Here is a 15,947-nt window from a genome sequence, read left to right as displayed (position 1 = left end):
CTGCCAACTCTAGAAAGACCATGGGGAGTGATTTCCATGGACTTCTTGTCTCATTTACCATCGTTCTCGGGATTTACGACTGTGCTTGTAGTGGTCGACATATTGACAAAAATAGCCCACTTCATTCCGTGTCGTAAATTACAAACAGCCCATACAACTGCCCATTTGTTCTTGCAGCATGTTTTTCGTCTCCATGGTCTGCCAGACAGAGTAGTTTCTGACCGTGGTGTACAATTTACAGCCCAATTCTGGAAAAGCCTGATGACCGCGTTACAGGTTCAGGTGTGTCATCGGCGCACCATCCAGAGACTGATGGGGGGATGGAGAAGATCATTGGCATTCTCAAGCAATACTTGCGTTGTTTTGTAAGCCACCGTCAGAACAACTGGGTTGATTATCTCCTCTGGCGGAGTTTGCATTCAACAACTCCCAGCACACCTCCACCCAAATGACACCATTTTATGCTAATGTGGGGCACCATCCGCGGTTCTTCCCATTGACACTATTAGATTCCCCTGTTACCAAGACTCAGGAATTCCTTTCGGAACTACACTCAGTTCAGCAGTTAGTTCGGCAGCAACTGATACGGGCCAAGGAAGATTACAAGCAGTTCGCAGATCGCTCTCGACGGGCAACGCCTCCTGTAGGAGACCGTGTGTGGTTGTCCACAAAACATCTTCAGGTCGACCGCCCAATAAAGAAGCTGGACCATCGGTTCATCGGCCCATTTCCCATCGAGGTGGTCATCAACCCTATCGACTGACTCTACCGCGCTCCATGAAAATTCATCCAGTCTTCCACCGTTCCCTTTTGGTCCCTGACGCCCCTTTGTGTGATCCCTGACATCCCGCAACTGATGATCCACTACCTGTGCGCGGTGAAGATGATGCAGTAGACGGCAACGTGGCCAGCATTAGGGATTCTCGCTGGCTGAAAGGGCGGTTCCAGTATTTGATCGAGAGGCAGGGGGATGGGCCAGAGGCCCTTTCCTGGGTGGATGCTTCCACGATCCACACCCCGGACCTTATACAGATGTTCCATGACCATTTCCTCTTGCGACCACATCCTGACCGTCAGACTCAGGAGAAGGGCCCTGCGGTGAGGGATAGTGTTGTGGCCCCGATTCCTGAGCCTGTGCTGTCAGAGGAAGAGGACTTGGAAGATGAGGAGGAGAACTGGGAATGCCTTCCTCCCCAGGACCTTCCTCTCTGGCAATGCCTTCCTCCCTGATAATGCGTCGTAGGGAGAAACGTGAGCAGCAACGTAGGAGGCGTGGGAGGGTCAGAGAGTGAGCTGAGTCATTGAGCCACACCCCACAGGGGATAAAAGTGGGTGTGTTGTCGGCTGGAACTTTGTACGGGACAAAGTTTAATCTTACTTCAGGTTTTCTTCGTGAATGATTTTTGTGGTCTGCCTTGTAATTTTCTGTGAGTAGCTTTTTACTTGTTATCAGTTCGGACTTGGCAGGCAGAGCGTGTTGGTATGCCAAGGATATTATCAGTTCCAAAGAATTAACTCTGTGAAGTCCGAGCCAGCTTGCCTGCCTGTGTTTGTGTGAGTTTGTACTCTTTCATCTTTTGGGAAAGAAGAAAGGTGAGACAGAACATATACATATACATACACATACACATACACATATATATCAAAATTGGTGATGTTTGAGCTAGGTGGTTTGTTTGAAACATTTCATTCCCCAACTAGATAGCATCACTGGGGTAAGTAAATGTGGAATTTGCTCCCTGTTTATACACAGTTCAGATAGTCCTTGGGTTATGATCAAAATTGGGACCAGAGTTAATAGGTATTATGTTTTACGATTGCAAATCTATAGACAAGAAAAATGAGATAATCCAGCTCCTTAGATGTTTTTGAAAAATTATGTAGATGTTTTTGAAAAAATATGTAAACATTGATTTAGAAAAAAAATGATTTCCTTTATTGCTTATACCATATCATGAACCAGGGTAACAATGGTGCCTGCAAAATCAAAATCTATCTGTCCAAAGAATAGATAATATTACAGTCAACCGAGTAGATCCTATTAGTTTTATATTTCCTAAGTTTGTTTAATTCTCTTTTTAAATCTATTCACATTGGTAAATAAATACTGTCAGTGAATTCCCAGAAGTACAAAGACATGTTTCCTTTCTTCTGCCCTTAATCCTCAGCTGTTGGCTTCATCAATGATAGACTATGGTGAAATAAAAATATTACTTGACCATTTTCTTAAACTATCTCCTCATCACGTACATTTGAAATATTGCAGCCTTTCCTTACAAGAGAACTGTTCCAGGTACTAAATCATTTTAATTTCTGCAGTTAAAAGCAATGAAAAGTATTTAATGAAGAACTGAAGAACTGAATAAAAATACAGCAGAGATATTTGGCATAATATTTCAGAAGGATAATTTGCAAGAGGCTGTAAAGCATCCACCCCATTTTAATTTCTGACTTACTGTTTGAATCTGAATATCCATCACAAAGTCTTTGCCCTCTATTCTGCTATTTTGCTATTATATAGAGACCAAATCAGGCATCCATTTTTTTTCATTCATGCTAGAAATAAGAACATAATCTACATTCTTGTGATAGCAGCTGGTTTTTATGTCTTCAGTTCAACACTTTAGAAAAAAAAATGAATTGCCATGGCAACAGCTGCAACCATATATTATAGAACTGAAGAAGTGGAACTAACATTCATGAAGGCAGGAAGACTGTTAGAATAGTACATCATGCAGACAATGCCAATCATTTTGAATAAAATAGTCCAGTTTCTTTCCTAAGAACTAATATCTTTTAACTTTACATATAGATGATCAAAGATAGGGTTGTTTAATAACCTTAGGTTCATTTTTCCTGGTCCGTCTCAGCACCATCTTGTCAGTTATTGTTTGACAAACAAGTTTCAACATTGGTATGTTTGTATGTTATATGTGTACACACACAAAAAGACAAGACAAAGTGAGCAACTCTGCATGCAGTTTTTCTATCTTGCTCCTCTTTTCATGTCTATTTGAATGACATCAATCATCATAATGACAGCTCTTAGTGAGTTGTGACCTGGGGAAGCTTTTCTTCCTGTTATGACTGTTTTAACTACAAAATAAAATTCTGGGCTTGTCCTTGGCATCTTGGGTAACAAAATCCTTTGAAAAATCTCCATCCTGCATGTAAAAGGAAAAGGGCTATAAATGTTTTAGACTGGATGCAGGTTCAAATGTATAATAATAATAACTGTAACTAAAATATTGTTACTCATACCATCTAATCCTGTCTTTCTATCTTCTGTACATTCAGCCATGAGCTCAAAATAGCACTTATTAATTCATATATGCTTTAATGCTGATCCAAACTCTAAAACAAGGTTTTCATTGCTAAACAAGGTGGCTATTATGTCATGGTTATTGTGGTTGTTGTTAGGTGAATCACACAGTTGTTGAGCAAATCCAACTTCCTGCATTGACTTTGCTTGTCACAAGTCAACTGGAAAGGTTGTAAATGGTGATCACATGACTCCAGGACACAGCAACTGTTGTAAGTATATGCCGGTTACCAAGCACCTGAATTTTGATCATTTGATCATGGGCATACTGTGACAGTCCTAAGTGCTATGCCATTGTAACTTCGAAGAGCTACCTGTATGTGCAGGGTTTCAGATGTCTGGGTATCTTTTAAAAATAAGATATTTGTCTCCTCACTCAAAGACCAGGAAAACAAATCATGTCTTAAGAACTTATGTCACTCTATGTTCAGGGCTCAACTAGGCATGGGTGTGATGTTATAGATGTTGGCAATCATTTCTATTTAAAACCTGCAGGAAAAGCTGACATAAAGATGTTTTAAGCAGGATTTCTGTTTTATAAAAAAACCATCTGTGTCTTCCCATCATGATTCAGAACAAAGTAAACTTTCCTGAACTGCAGTTAACCCCAACAGGAACACTTTTACTGCCATTAGAATGTTCCTCTTCAGTAAAATACAACTTACAATTAAAATAAACTGCCTTGGCCTTTGGCAACTTTACAAGATGCTGTAATAGTAGCTCTTAAAGAAAGTGATGCAAGAATCCTAGGTAGTAAATGAGATGGGATGTAAATCATAATAGTATATTATTCTGGGATACTACAAGTAACGTAGATAAGAGGTAATGAAAATCAGGGATCATTTTACAAGGACCACTACTTTAGAATGATAAACACTTAAGTTAGAAATATATTGTAACATTAGAGAATGCTGTTTCTTGTCCTGCCTGTTGCTTGAACTATGCATTTAAATTTCAATTACTTTTCTCCTTGAGTTTAAATTTCAATATATACATATAAACATATATACAGGTGAAACTCGAAAAATTAGAATATCATGCAAAAGTTCATTTATCTCAGTAATGCAACTTAAAAGGTAAAACTAATATATGAAATAGACTCATTACATGCAAAGCAAGATAGTTCAAGCTGTGATTTGTCATAATTGTGATGATGATGGCTTACAGCTCATGAAAACCCCAAATCCAAAATCTCAGAAAATTAGAATATTACATGCAACCAATAAAACAAAGATTGTACATAGAACAATATCGGACCTCTGAAAAGTATAAGCATGCATATGTACTCAGTACTTGATTTGGGCCCCATTTTCAGCAATTACTGCCTCAATGCGGTGTGGCATGGAAGCTATCAGCCTGTGGCACTGCTGAGGTGTTATGGAAGACCAGGATGCTTCAGTAGTGGCCTTCAGCTCTTCTGCATTGTTCGGTCTCATGTCTCTCATCTTTCTCTTGGCAATGCCCCATAGATTCTCTATGGAGTTCAGGTCAGGCGAGTTTGCTGGCCAATCAAGCACAGTAATCCCACAGTCATTGAACCAGGTTTTGGTGCTTTTGGCAGTGTGGGCAGGTGCCAAGTCCTGCTGGAAAATGAAGTCAGCATCCCCACAAAGCTCATCTGCGGAAGGAAGCATGAAGTGCTCCAAAATCTCATGGTAGATGGCTGCGTTGACCCTGGACTTAATGAAGCACACTGGACCAACACCTGCAGATGACATGGCTCCCCAAATCAACACAGACTGTGGAAACTTCACACACTGGATTTCAAGCATCTTGCAGTGTGTGCCTCTCCATTCCTCCTCCAGACTCTGGGTCCTTGGTTTCCAAATGAGATGCAAAAGTTGCTCTCATCAGAAAAGAGGACTTTGGACCACTGAGCAACAGACCAGGTCTGTTTTTCTTTAGCTGAGGTAAAATGCTTCTGATGTTGTTTGTTGTTCAGGAGCGGCTTGACAAGAGGAATATGACATTTGAAGCCCATGTCCAGGATCTGTCTGTGTGTGGTGGCTCTTGATGCACTGACTGCCTCAGTCCACTCCTTGCGAAAGTCCCCAACATTTTTTTTAAATTTTTAATTTTAAAGCACAACTATAATGACATGGGAAAATACCCGAACAAACCTGAATACCATATATATATGTATGTATATATGTACATATATACATTTTATAGCATATATTGAGCAATGGTTAAAAAAATTTTTCTTTATCATTGATGTGATCTGCCTTGTTACAATAACTCCTTCATTCTTTTAATGTTTTAATTTCTCTATATAGTTTATAATTAAATGCACGTCTTCTGTCATTTACATAACTTATCCAAATATCAAATATTACCTTTTCTTTAACCAATCATACCAAATGTTCCATATTTCATAATAGTCACTATCTTGTTTATTTTTTAACAATTTGGTTAGGCTATCCATCTCAGCACATTCGTGTATTTTTTTAATTACCATATCCTCTGAAGGAATGAAAGTTTTGTGCGTAGGTTATTCTGGCCGCAGTTATAATGTGCAAAATTAAATATTGATATTTTTTCTCCATATAAATATCTTTTGGGTTACAAATTAAAAGAAGAAATAGTCACAGAATCTATGATAATTTGGGCTAAAAACATGGGTCATAGTATTGAATTAGATAAGTGGGAACACATCTGGCAAACAAATTACAAATTAACCATGTCAGTCTCATATAAAGAAAACTTATACAAAATGGTTCATCGCTGGCACCTACCTCCTGCGAGACTGGCTAAGATGTTCCCCAACCTACCACCCAACTGTTGGAAATGTAACTACGCACAAGGAACATATTTGCACATGTGGTGGACTTGCCCATGTGCTCAGAAGTTTTGGAGGAATATTAGAAATTGGATTTTAAATATAACAAAACAAAATTTAAAACTTGAACCCGAAACCTTTCTGCTAAGTATGATAGATTTAAACATGAAAGTCCTCAACACTTTTGAATGGCCTTTTCCTGACAATCCTCTCTAGGCTGCGGTCATCCCTGCTGCTTGTGCACCTTTTTCTTCCACACTTTCCCCTTCCACATAACTTTCTATTAATGTGCTTTGATACAGCACTTTGGGAACATCCAACTTCTTTTGCAATTACCTTTTAAGGCTTTCCCTCCTTATGGAGGGTGTCAATTATGGTTTTCTGCACAACTGTCAGGTCAGCAGTCTTTCCTATGATTGTGATTCCTACTGAACCATACTGAGAGACCATTTAAAGACTCGGGAACCCTTTGCAGGTGTTATGGCTTAATTAGCTGATTAGAGTGGGACACTTTGAGCCTAGAATATTTCACCTTTTCACAATATTCTAATTTTCTGAGATTGTGGATTCGGGGATTTTATGAGCTGTAAGCCATCATCATCACAATTATGACACATCACGGCTTGAACTATCTTGCTTTGCATGTAATGAGTCTATCTCATATATTAGTTTCACCTTTTAAGTTGCATTACTGAAATAAATGAACTTTTGCACGATATTCTAATTTTTTGAATTTCACCTGTATATAATGTTTTGGTTGGAAATAAAACTTCTTTTTTTATTATAAAAAATTTATTTGGGTTTTCACAAAACATAATACAAGTAAAGTTTCTTTTTTTGAGAATAGCATGGTCCCGGGTTATCACTTCTCCATACAGACACAAATTCAATTTCATATTCATCTTTGTGTTCTATTCCATATCTTATTACTATTTTAACATTTCTCAATAATTTTTCTCAAACATTTTTCAGTAATATTTCTCAATAATTTTTCCCTTCCCTTTGTTTTCTCAATCTTACTTTTAATTATCTCATTCCTTCCTAAATTCAATTATATATATCTTTTTCTAAGTTTCAATATCTTTCTAGTCTTCCAAAGTGGAACACAATGTCATGTTAAAATGTATAGAATGTACAAAAATGTACATTTTTGAGGCCAACAACTTTAACACCAAAACTATTAAATGCACCAAGCATAGAAATACAGGAAAAACAACTGAAATAATAAATAGTGAAACCTGAGTTTTGCAAATAGCACTTTTTATCTACCAAATTAAGGACCACAGTGTAGTTCTTAAAGCCAGACGAGTTATTTTGGCATCTGAGACAATTAATCTCACAATATTCTTTTCATTCCAGGGTAGTAGAAATGCAATAATTATAAAATATTTTCTTTTCCTTACATGACAGCCAACTTGGCTGGCTGAGGCAGCTGCCTTCCTATCCTATCCCTAAAAAGAGAATTGTTGTTGAGGTCTGTATAGGAATGTAATGTATTTAAGATAGATGAGGAGGCTGACAATTGTCTGCTGTGTCCACAGCAGGCTCTCTGGCAACAGAATTATCTGAATAAGAGGTAGACAAGAGAGCTAGTGGTAAAACCACCTCTTTATTTTTTTAGTTAGATTGTTCATAATGCAGGGGTCTGCAGGGATGATCAAGAAGGTATATAAAACAAATATAAAAGCAGGAAGAATTTCAATTGCATTATCACAACATCCATCTTTTCTACCATACTCTCTGGACACTCCTGCTTAATAACCATTCTTGAGTATTGCAAGATGACCATATTTAGAAGCCGTACCTCATTGTCTTTGGCAAAACCTTGCACTGGCTTTTGAAGAGTAATCTCCAGTCTGCTTCTAATGTTGCCTGTGGCCTTCAGATGAATTCTGGCCTATAATCAAAAGCAGATCTGAAAGATAATAAATTTTTACCTGAAGATTCTATTAATGTATTGAGATTTACTACTACTTTTAGAAAATATTATTAAAACACTAACCCAGTATTAATCATGTTTGTCTGATTAGTTTCTTTTCATAATTCAGTGAAGCCTAGTTCTAATGTATGTGTATTATTTTATTAAATTTCCAGTTTTTCCCCTTAAATCTCTTTGGAAAATGTGAGAATTACTGACTAGCTGACAGCAGAAATGCTCAAAGTATGGAAAGGGTGAGATGTTTATCTTGTGCTGTAGAATCCCTCTCCAGTAAATTCCCTGACTTCTCAAATCTCTTTCAATCCATGCGGAAATTCTTTACATGGCCTGTTCAAACACGAAATGTGGTGGAAAGAAGGTGGAGCCTCCTCGCTGACAGACTATAGATCACATCTCTCTGCGGCTATGGTCCATACTCTTTCATTGGAGAGCCCCGATCATTACAATTAGGGGCTGAAGCTGCCTTGGAGAGACAGTGGAGTAAGAGGAAGCCGCAAGCCAGGTTGAGGGGAGCCGCATCTCCCCTTTTGGGCTTGGTCTTTTTCCCCCCGAAGACAACTGCAGCGGTGGTTTAAAATGGCCACCCCAAAGAGAAGGACTCAGCTGGATTAAGATTTGTGCAGGAGGGAAGAAAGAGGTGGATAACATCTGAACCAGGACAATTGGGCGATGCAACTAAACAAAAGTACCCCGGATTAAGGTAACATGGAATTTTTAAGAAAAGAAAAGTGAGCGGCAAAATTACAAAGGGACAGGAAAAAAAATAAGAAAATATTTCTGACAGCTAAGCGGGGCTTCAAACCGGGAAAGGAAGAAGCCAGAACTAAAGATTTAACTAAATTGGACTAAAATATTTTGGCAATAAACGGGCATAAAATAAAGCTGGACTTAAGATTGTAAAAAAATAATAATAATAAAGTTTACAAATTGGAGACTGGACTGTGTTGGAATATTGAGGTTCGAAAAACCCTAAATAAAAAAATAGGGGGAAAAGGTGAAGACTTTGTATAATGGAGAGTGCCACCTTTTGACAAAAACTTGAGCTCAAACAAAACGGAAAGCATCCTGTTTCTGAATGAACTTGTGTGGATATAATATTAAAGAAATATTGAAACAAAGTAAGAATCTTAGAAAGTGAAAGCAGAACTAGAATAAAGAAAAAGCAAGGAAAGACTGACTGTGGGATTGATTGATGTTTTTGGTATAGACTCTGGGCTGGAACAATTGAGAACTTTAGAAAATTGAAAGAAGAAAGAAGGAAAGTAAAAGTGTTTGTTGTTTTTTTGTGGACTTTAACGATCATAAAATACAAGAGTGTGTAATGATGATATCTCTTCAGGAATTAAAAATGGAACTTAAAAATATGAGAGAATTACTACAGGAAAGAGGCGAATCACTTTGTGCTGTGTTAGAAAAAATGGAAATGGCGATTGAAGAACAAGAAAAAAGAGCTTCAGAAGAGGAGGAGTCGATCAAGGAGAAAACATCTTAAATAGACAATTAACACAAAGAACGCTACAAAGAAGTGGGGAAAGAAGGAAGGTTAAAAAGTTGAAACTTAAGAAGGCAATCAAAAGGGGGAATACCTGTGAAGTTGGGAAAGACAGAAAGACCCAGCAGAAAAGGGGAAAGGAAGATATTAAGAAAGAGAGGGACATAAACTGGAATGAGAAAAGATATGGGGAAAAGAGGGGGAGGACAAGCAGTAAGAAACAGGCACATTAAATAAAGAAATACGGAAATAGTAAAATGTTGAAAAGAAATTGTTTTTTCAGAGATAATGGTTGATGAATTAAAAAGGGGATTCTGCAGGGTGACAAGGGGTAATAAGAATATTTCTGCAATTAAAAATATTTAGAAAATAGGGTAATATAGATATTGATAACTCTTATTTAAAATTAGGGGGGGGAAATATGCTGCAGAATCCAAATGAAAAGATGTAATGATTATTATTGTAACTTCTTAAAAATAATGGTTTATTGGGAATCAAGATGAGGGAATAAAGGTATATTTTAACCACTGAGGTGTCACACTCAAAGCAGTAAAAGGGGGAAACCTATACTTGTGTTTTTTCTTTAGTATTAATTTAGAATTTATAAAAAGAATGTGTAATGGAAAGGGAATATGACAGACTAAAGAACCAACTAAATTAGTAAGTTAATATAGACTATTAAAAGCAAGGAGAGACATTGGTAACTTTTATTATTATTATTATTATTATTATTATTATTATTATTATTATTATTATTATTATTAGGCAAACACATATTGTTTACCTTTATTTTTAAAATAAATATTAAAGGATTATATTTGAAATAATTGAAATGAAACAAAAAGATGTTTCGATTGAGATTAATGAAAGAGGCTAGAATTAATGTGTTTGTTTCTTTCCTTACTGAAAATTTGGAATGGAAAAGGTAATAATAGAATTAAGTATGCATATATGAATGTATAATTGCTGTCATATTTGTATGTAAAGGTGATGACCCAGAAATATGTTGTCCACTAAAAAGAGATTTTTGTTTTTATGTGAAAAACTGAATAAAATTTATTTAAAAAAAAAAAAAAGGAAATGTGGGTAGCTTCAGACTCCAGGAAAGATGCGCAACAGAACTAGCATTGCCAGCTTCAGCAGTACAGTAAACTCAAAAACACTACCAAGAGGAATTTAGAAGAAATGATCAGGCACTGAAGAAATTGCTGGAAGCATAAAAGCTTTGAGAAACTATGAAGCATACTGTAACATTACTTGGGTGACTAGAAAGGCACATTTAGCAGCCATGCCCTTACCTTTTCTTTATTTTCTGACTCCTGCTTGTTTCAGGTGAAACTTTTTCAAAAAGTGGGTAAAACTGTTTTAAACATTCATATTTGTTTCACAAACTAGCTTTTGCATATAGATACAAATAGAAGCACGGGAGGGGGGGTGACATTATAACAGTCTTCCAGTGCTTGAAGGGCTGCCACAAGGAAGAGGGGGGCCAACTTATTTACCAAAACACCTGTAGGCAGGATAAGAAACAATGGATGGAAGCTAACCAAGGAGAGAAGCAACCTAGAAATAAGGAGAAAATTCCTCACAATGAGAACAATTAACCAGTGAAACAAATGATCTTCAGAAGTTGTGGGTATCCTTTTACTGGAGGCTTTTAAGAAGAGACTTAACAGCCATTTATCAGATAGGTTCCTGCGAGAGCAGGAAGTTGGACTAAATGACCTTTCAACATTATTACTGTTACATAAAAACACATTCAACAGGGAGTCTCCATTCATACTAATCCAAGCCTGGAAGGAGAACCAGACCTTTGAGACTATATGGAATGCTGAAAAAAAGGCAGACTTTTTAATGGCACTATTGAAAAGAATCCAGAGTTTATAATGTCTGCTGGTTCATACCAGCCAGAGAGAAGCTATAGGATACAACCAATTGGACAGTATATCAGATGAAAAAGTTGTTCTTGCACGCTGAAGAAACTATAGGTTAATTCTTACAGTGCGCATATGCAAACACTAATGTGAATCCAAACAGTAATTTCCTTTTTAAAAAACTGCACCAAAACTCTATTAACCTGTTCTCCATTTCATTAAATACATGTTTCATTGATCTGTAACATCTAGGAAGTTATATTTTGCATGAACCCACAATTGTGTAGACTTTTCCACATGGTTTGGATTCAATGTCTTCTTTACATTTAATTTGTTTAATTTTAGTTTCATTTTTCATTGTCTTCCTTGTATTACTACAGCTTACAAATCCTTTGCATTTTATGCTATCAGAGGCATATCATTAGCATAATTATTTATATTTCTTCATCCAATTTGAAACACTTTCTAATACTTAATATTAAAGATAGTAAGTATAGAAATTGTTTTGGAAATCCTGTACTAAAAATTCCACGTCCATCAGTAAAAAGGACTAAAATAAAAGGATCTCAGAAAGAAAAAAGATTCTTAATTAGAAGTTGGTGCAGATGAAGTTGTATTTAATTTTATAATAAAAAGATTGTGCCAATCTGACAATATTATTAACATTCTATGACATTCATCTCTACTATTGAGCAGGAAATTGAAATGTTTTTACCAGATGATCTTCCCACTGTGGCATAGCGTTAATTTCCCATAAGGATATAATCTTGATGTTAGCAGCCAAAGACTTGAGTATAAAAAAAGGAACTCTGGTAGAGACAACTATTTCTTTGCTTTGGAAAGAAATGTTTGGTTTGTGTTTCCCTGAGGCTTCATATTGTGAGGCTGTTGACATACTCCTAATTTGGTTTATGAAGGGTAAAGCTATGAACAACACAACTGTAACACTTTATGGGATCATTACTAAAAGATTTTCTATGTTCCATAATTTGGACTGTGCTTGTGTGAATGAGCTATAAAACTATTTTTTTTAATCAGGAGTATGTGAACATATAGCCATCCAGAAGACATATGGCCAATAAATAATTCAAAGGCATCTAGCTCACCTGTAGATTTCTTACATATCTACCTTGTAGGATTGAAAACAATGCTCTTTGTGACATATGTTTACATACTGGCAAAATGTGACAGTGGCAAATGATATTACTGTTAAGCCTGAATTCCCCAACGAGTGTTAAGGAAAACAAACTAAACAGAATGTGTAGCGTAGTCAGATAGGCAGACAGGTAAATGTGTGAGATAAGTTTGTATTTTAGTTAACACACAGTGAAAAACAGATACGCTTGTGCTATCAAAAATATAGTTTATTCCATTAGGAATTATAGCATAGTCAAAATAAACGGTCCATTAGTCATGTATCATTTCAGTCAGTCCAGTCGGGATACTCAATTTGCAAAATCCGTGTTGAATAGCCAATGTCAGTTCACTTACAATAAATCAGTCCGTATTATCTCTTCTCTCCGTTGAGAAATCAACACTCCTTTCTCTCCTCCGTTCCAGTAAGGAAAAACGCAATCATCAATCCATCCAGTAATTAGGGATCATTAAGCCAGAGAGAGAGAGCTGCAATTGACTTGCTTCTTTTATGGTGCTTTTACAACCACACCCTTAATTACATTCTTGTAGTTAAAGTTACACACACTTTAACCAACAAACCATGATAACTTATTTATTATTTTTTACCCAAACCAGTTAGGGTAAACAATGTTATCCCTAACAATTACCTTTAAAAATAAACCTTATTTTGTTATGCCACAACATTTGGATGAAATTGCAGCCCCAAGGAGTAACTGTTTGACTTTAGTAAAGTACATCCTTAAGCTTGTGATATTGGAGGTTGTGGTATGTGAGAAAATTCATTATTTTTCTCTCCTTTTTGTCTTTATTTCAGTTCAATATCAATTTACAGTCCCAAGGAGAATCCCAATACCTTTGATGCTGCTGCCTTCTTCCAGTCGGTGGGAAATTTTTTAGGGATCTTTGCTGGATCTTTTTCTATGGGCACTGCCTATGCAATTGTCACTGCACTAATATCCTTTGTTACTAAACTAGTTTGGAAGATCAGATGCTGTAAAATGCAGCCATTACATGTTTCACATTCAATAAGACTTTGTGTTTTAAGATTTTAGAGATGCCATAAATATAATCCTTTTAGTTCTATAGTCATTTATGTCATAAGTTGCAGGTGCAGGTGAGCTTGAATGCATATGCAAATTTATTAATCTGACCATTGGAAGTGTTAACAGATGGGAAGAATGAAAATGAAGGTAAATAGCCTTCTATAATCATCTTCCTGCTTAAGTTGTACATGATTTATTTCTTCTAATGACATTGCTTAGTCAGCATCCATATCAGGAATTTGTACAAGCCATAGTTAAAAGACTGGATGGCTTAAAGTAACTAACATACTTACTTAGCATCTGCAACAAGCTAGACATTTAGAGTGTATAAAACCAACACAGGTTCCTACATTTTTCTGCTTCTCAGTGAATGTTTCCTGTGGAAAAGAATGACACATTTTGCTTTGAATTTGAGCTTTATTTGTTTGTTTTTAAATTTAGAAAAGTTTTAATGAGTAAACAAAAAAGTCTGTGTTTCTAGGAGGCACTTTTCTGTAGCAATGTAAAATAAGAGCTATTGCTATAAGAGAGGAGTTAACAATTTATAACTAACTGATTTTTGCCTCTGTGGAGATAAAATGCTCAAAGATAGGACAGTTCTTTGAGGAATGTGAGCAAGGAACAAAGTATGTGTTCCCTTTTTATGGAGTATCTCCAGAGTAGCAATTTACAGCATTACCTAGACATCACTGTGTCATGTAAAGCTTTGTTTATTAACAAAGGGTGGTTTTTGCTAATGCAAAAGATGTTGTTTCTGTCTTCCATTTCAATATACAGCTTCACTAGCTTCATTGCACCATAAAGACTAGTTTATTACCACTTTCCCTTTCCCAGACCACAGTCCACTTCATTAGATGCAAATGGTCTGTGATTCAGGGAAGGGAAAGCTACAGAACTATCTATGATGGTTTGCTTTTTTGCCATAAAATACTAACAGGAAAAGCCTCCCGGAAACTATATTATTTTTAAGTCCCTCAAAAATACAGTGGTTGTGCCTTTATCCTTAGTAGACAAATCATTTTAATGCCAATGCACATGTTTTGCTGATACTTTATCAGTGTTTTTTTCATCCTAGTTTAGGAAGATTGTTTTTTTGAGGTTGACATTTTTGGGTTATGTTGTTAGCTACCCTGAAAAACAAAGTGGTTTTAAAAAATAAAATAAATAAAAATATAATTATAGGCTCACTTTGAATAGAAAATATTTCATAACCTTTGGGTAAATTATGTTTAAATATACAATATAAGATTGTGAAATTTAACTGACATTTACAAAAGTTATTTTTTTCACACATCCTGTATTCTTTCTTTGCTGGATGAGTTTCTTTTTGACAAAGGAGAATAAAAATCTGATGGGTATTTAAAAGAATCATATAAGTTTAAAAAAACATACAGAAAAGAAGGTATAAGGAAGCTTCAAAGGCAAAAACCATACTCTATAAAACTCTGCATCAGCATAAACATATCCAAATCCATAACTTTCCAAATATAATCTCATAACAAAGATTTTTTTTACAATACTTTGACTTATTGCCAAAGGCCCTGCTTTGTTAAATAGAAATGCAGAAACTTGCTAAATAAATCAAAATTCATTTAATGAGAATTTATCAAGCTATAGAAAGAATAAAAATAATAGTCTACTCCTTGTACCTAGAGTGGATAATACAATGCCATTTTTTAAAAGTCCAAATTTAATAACCTTAATTAGTATATATCATAGAAAGGGAATTCCATCAAGCTTAATCTCCATCTACAACAGTTGCATAGACACCCCACTTCAGTCAACAGAAACAATCCAAACATATTTTGGGTAGCTTGAATCTAAGCTGTGTATGAGCTGACTCAATATTGTACTTTTTTGACTACCAGATCATACCAAATTCCAAATCTACCTTGGAGTAGATCAATTTTATTTAATACTGTTAAATAAATGTCACAAAGCTATTACAATCTCCTGAATATCTCCAGGTTGTACCACTAAAATTCAGTTGCAGAACTGCCAATTTTCAGAGGCATGATTTCCCGCTGTCTGCCATAGAAAAGTGTGATAGATTTCTATGGGTTATTAATGCACTAATTTTTAATTTAAACACAAGCCAAAAGTCAAAAGAGCAAGCAGGCCTCATACTCAGTGACATTACTGTATCTTAATATTGTATCTTAATACTTCCTTTACGCTTTGCCATATTGCCTTGGACAATCAGGATTCTAGATAATATATGCAATATACTGCACAAATAATGCCTTAATATAATGGAATGAAATTATTGTCTCTAGATAAAATGTCTCATGTAATATTTCTTCCATTTATTTACTAAAATCTTAATACACCTATTTTTGCTTTTTAATTTAACATTAAATA

The 15,947-nt window shown here is 35.8% G+C and overlaps 1 protein-coding gene and 1 long non-coding RNA gene across 2 annotated transcripts in view; one reads left to right on the top strand and one right to left on the bottom strand.

The window, feature by feature from the left end:
- Positions 1-15,947, top strand: part of SLC9A9 (solute carrier family 9 member A9) — a 242,481-nt gene that overhangs the window by 74,602 nt on the left and 151,932 nt on the right. Inside the window, exon 7 of the mRNA XM_026664681.2 lies at positions 13,358-13,496. Coding sequence (XP_026520466.1) covers positions 13,358-13,496 — 139 coding nt within the window. The remainder of the gene's footprint in view (positions 1-13,357; positions 13,497-15,947) is intronic.
- LOC148130941 (uncharacterized) overlaps positions 1-15,947 on the bottom strand; it is a 38,180-nt gene that overhangs the window by 11,636 nt on the left and 10,597 nt on the right. The gene's annotated exons all lie outside the window — the stretch shown is intronic.

The sequence above is a fragment of the Notechis scutatus genome, chromosome 4 (genome assembly GCF_049901735.1).
Source record: "Notechis scutatus isolate UNSWTSFEM ecotype Mainland chromosome 4, rNotScu1.2, whole genome shotgun sequence".
Classification (NCBI taxonomy): domain Eukaryota; kingdom Metazoa; phylum Chordata; class Lepidosauria; order Squamata; family Elapidae; genus Notechis; species Notechis scutatus.
This window is presented reverse-complemented; position numbering and strand designations above follow the sequence as displayed.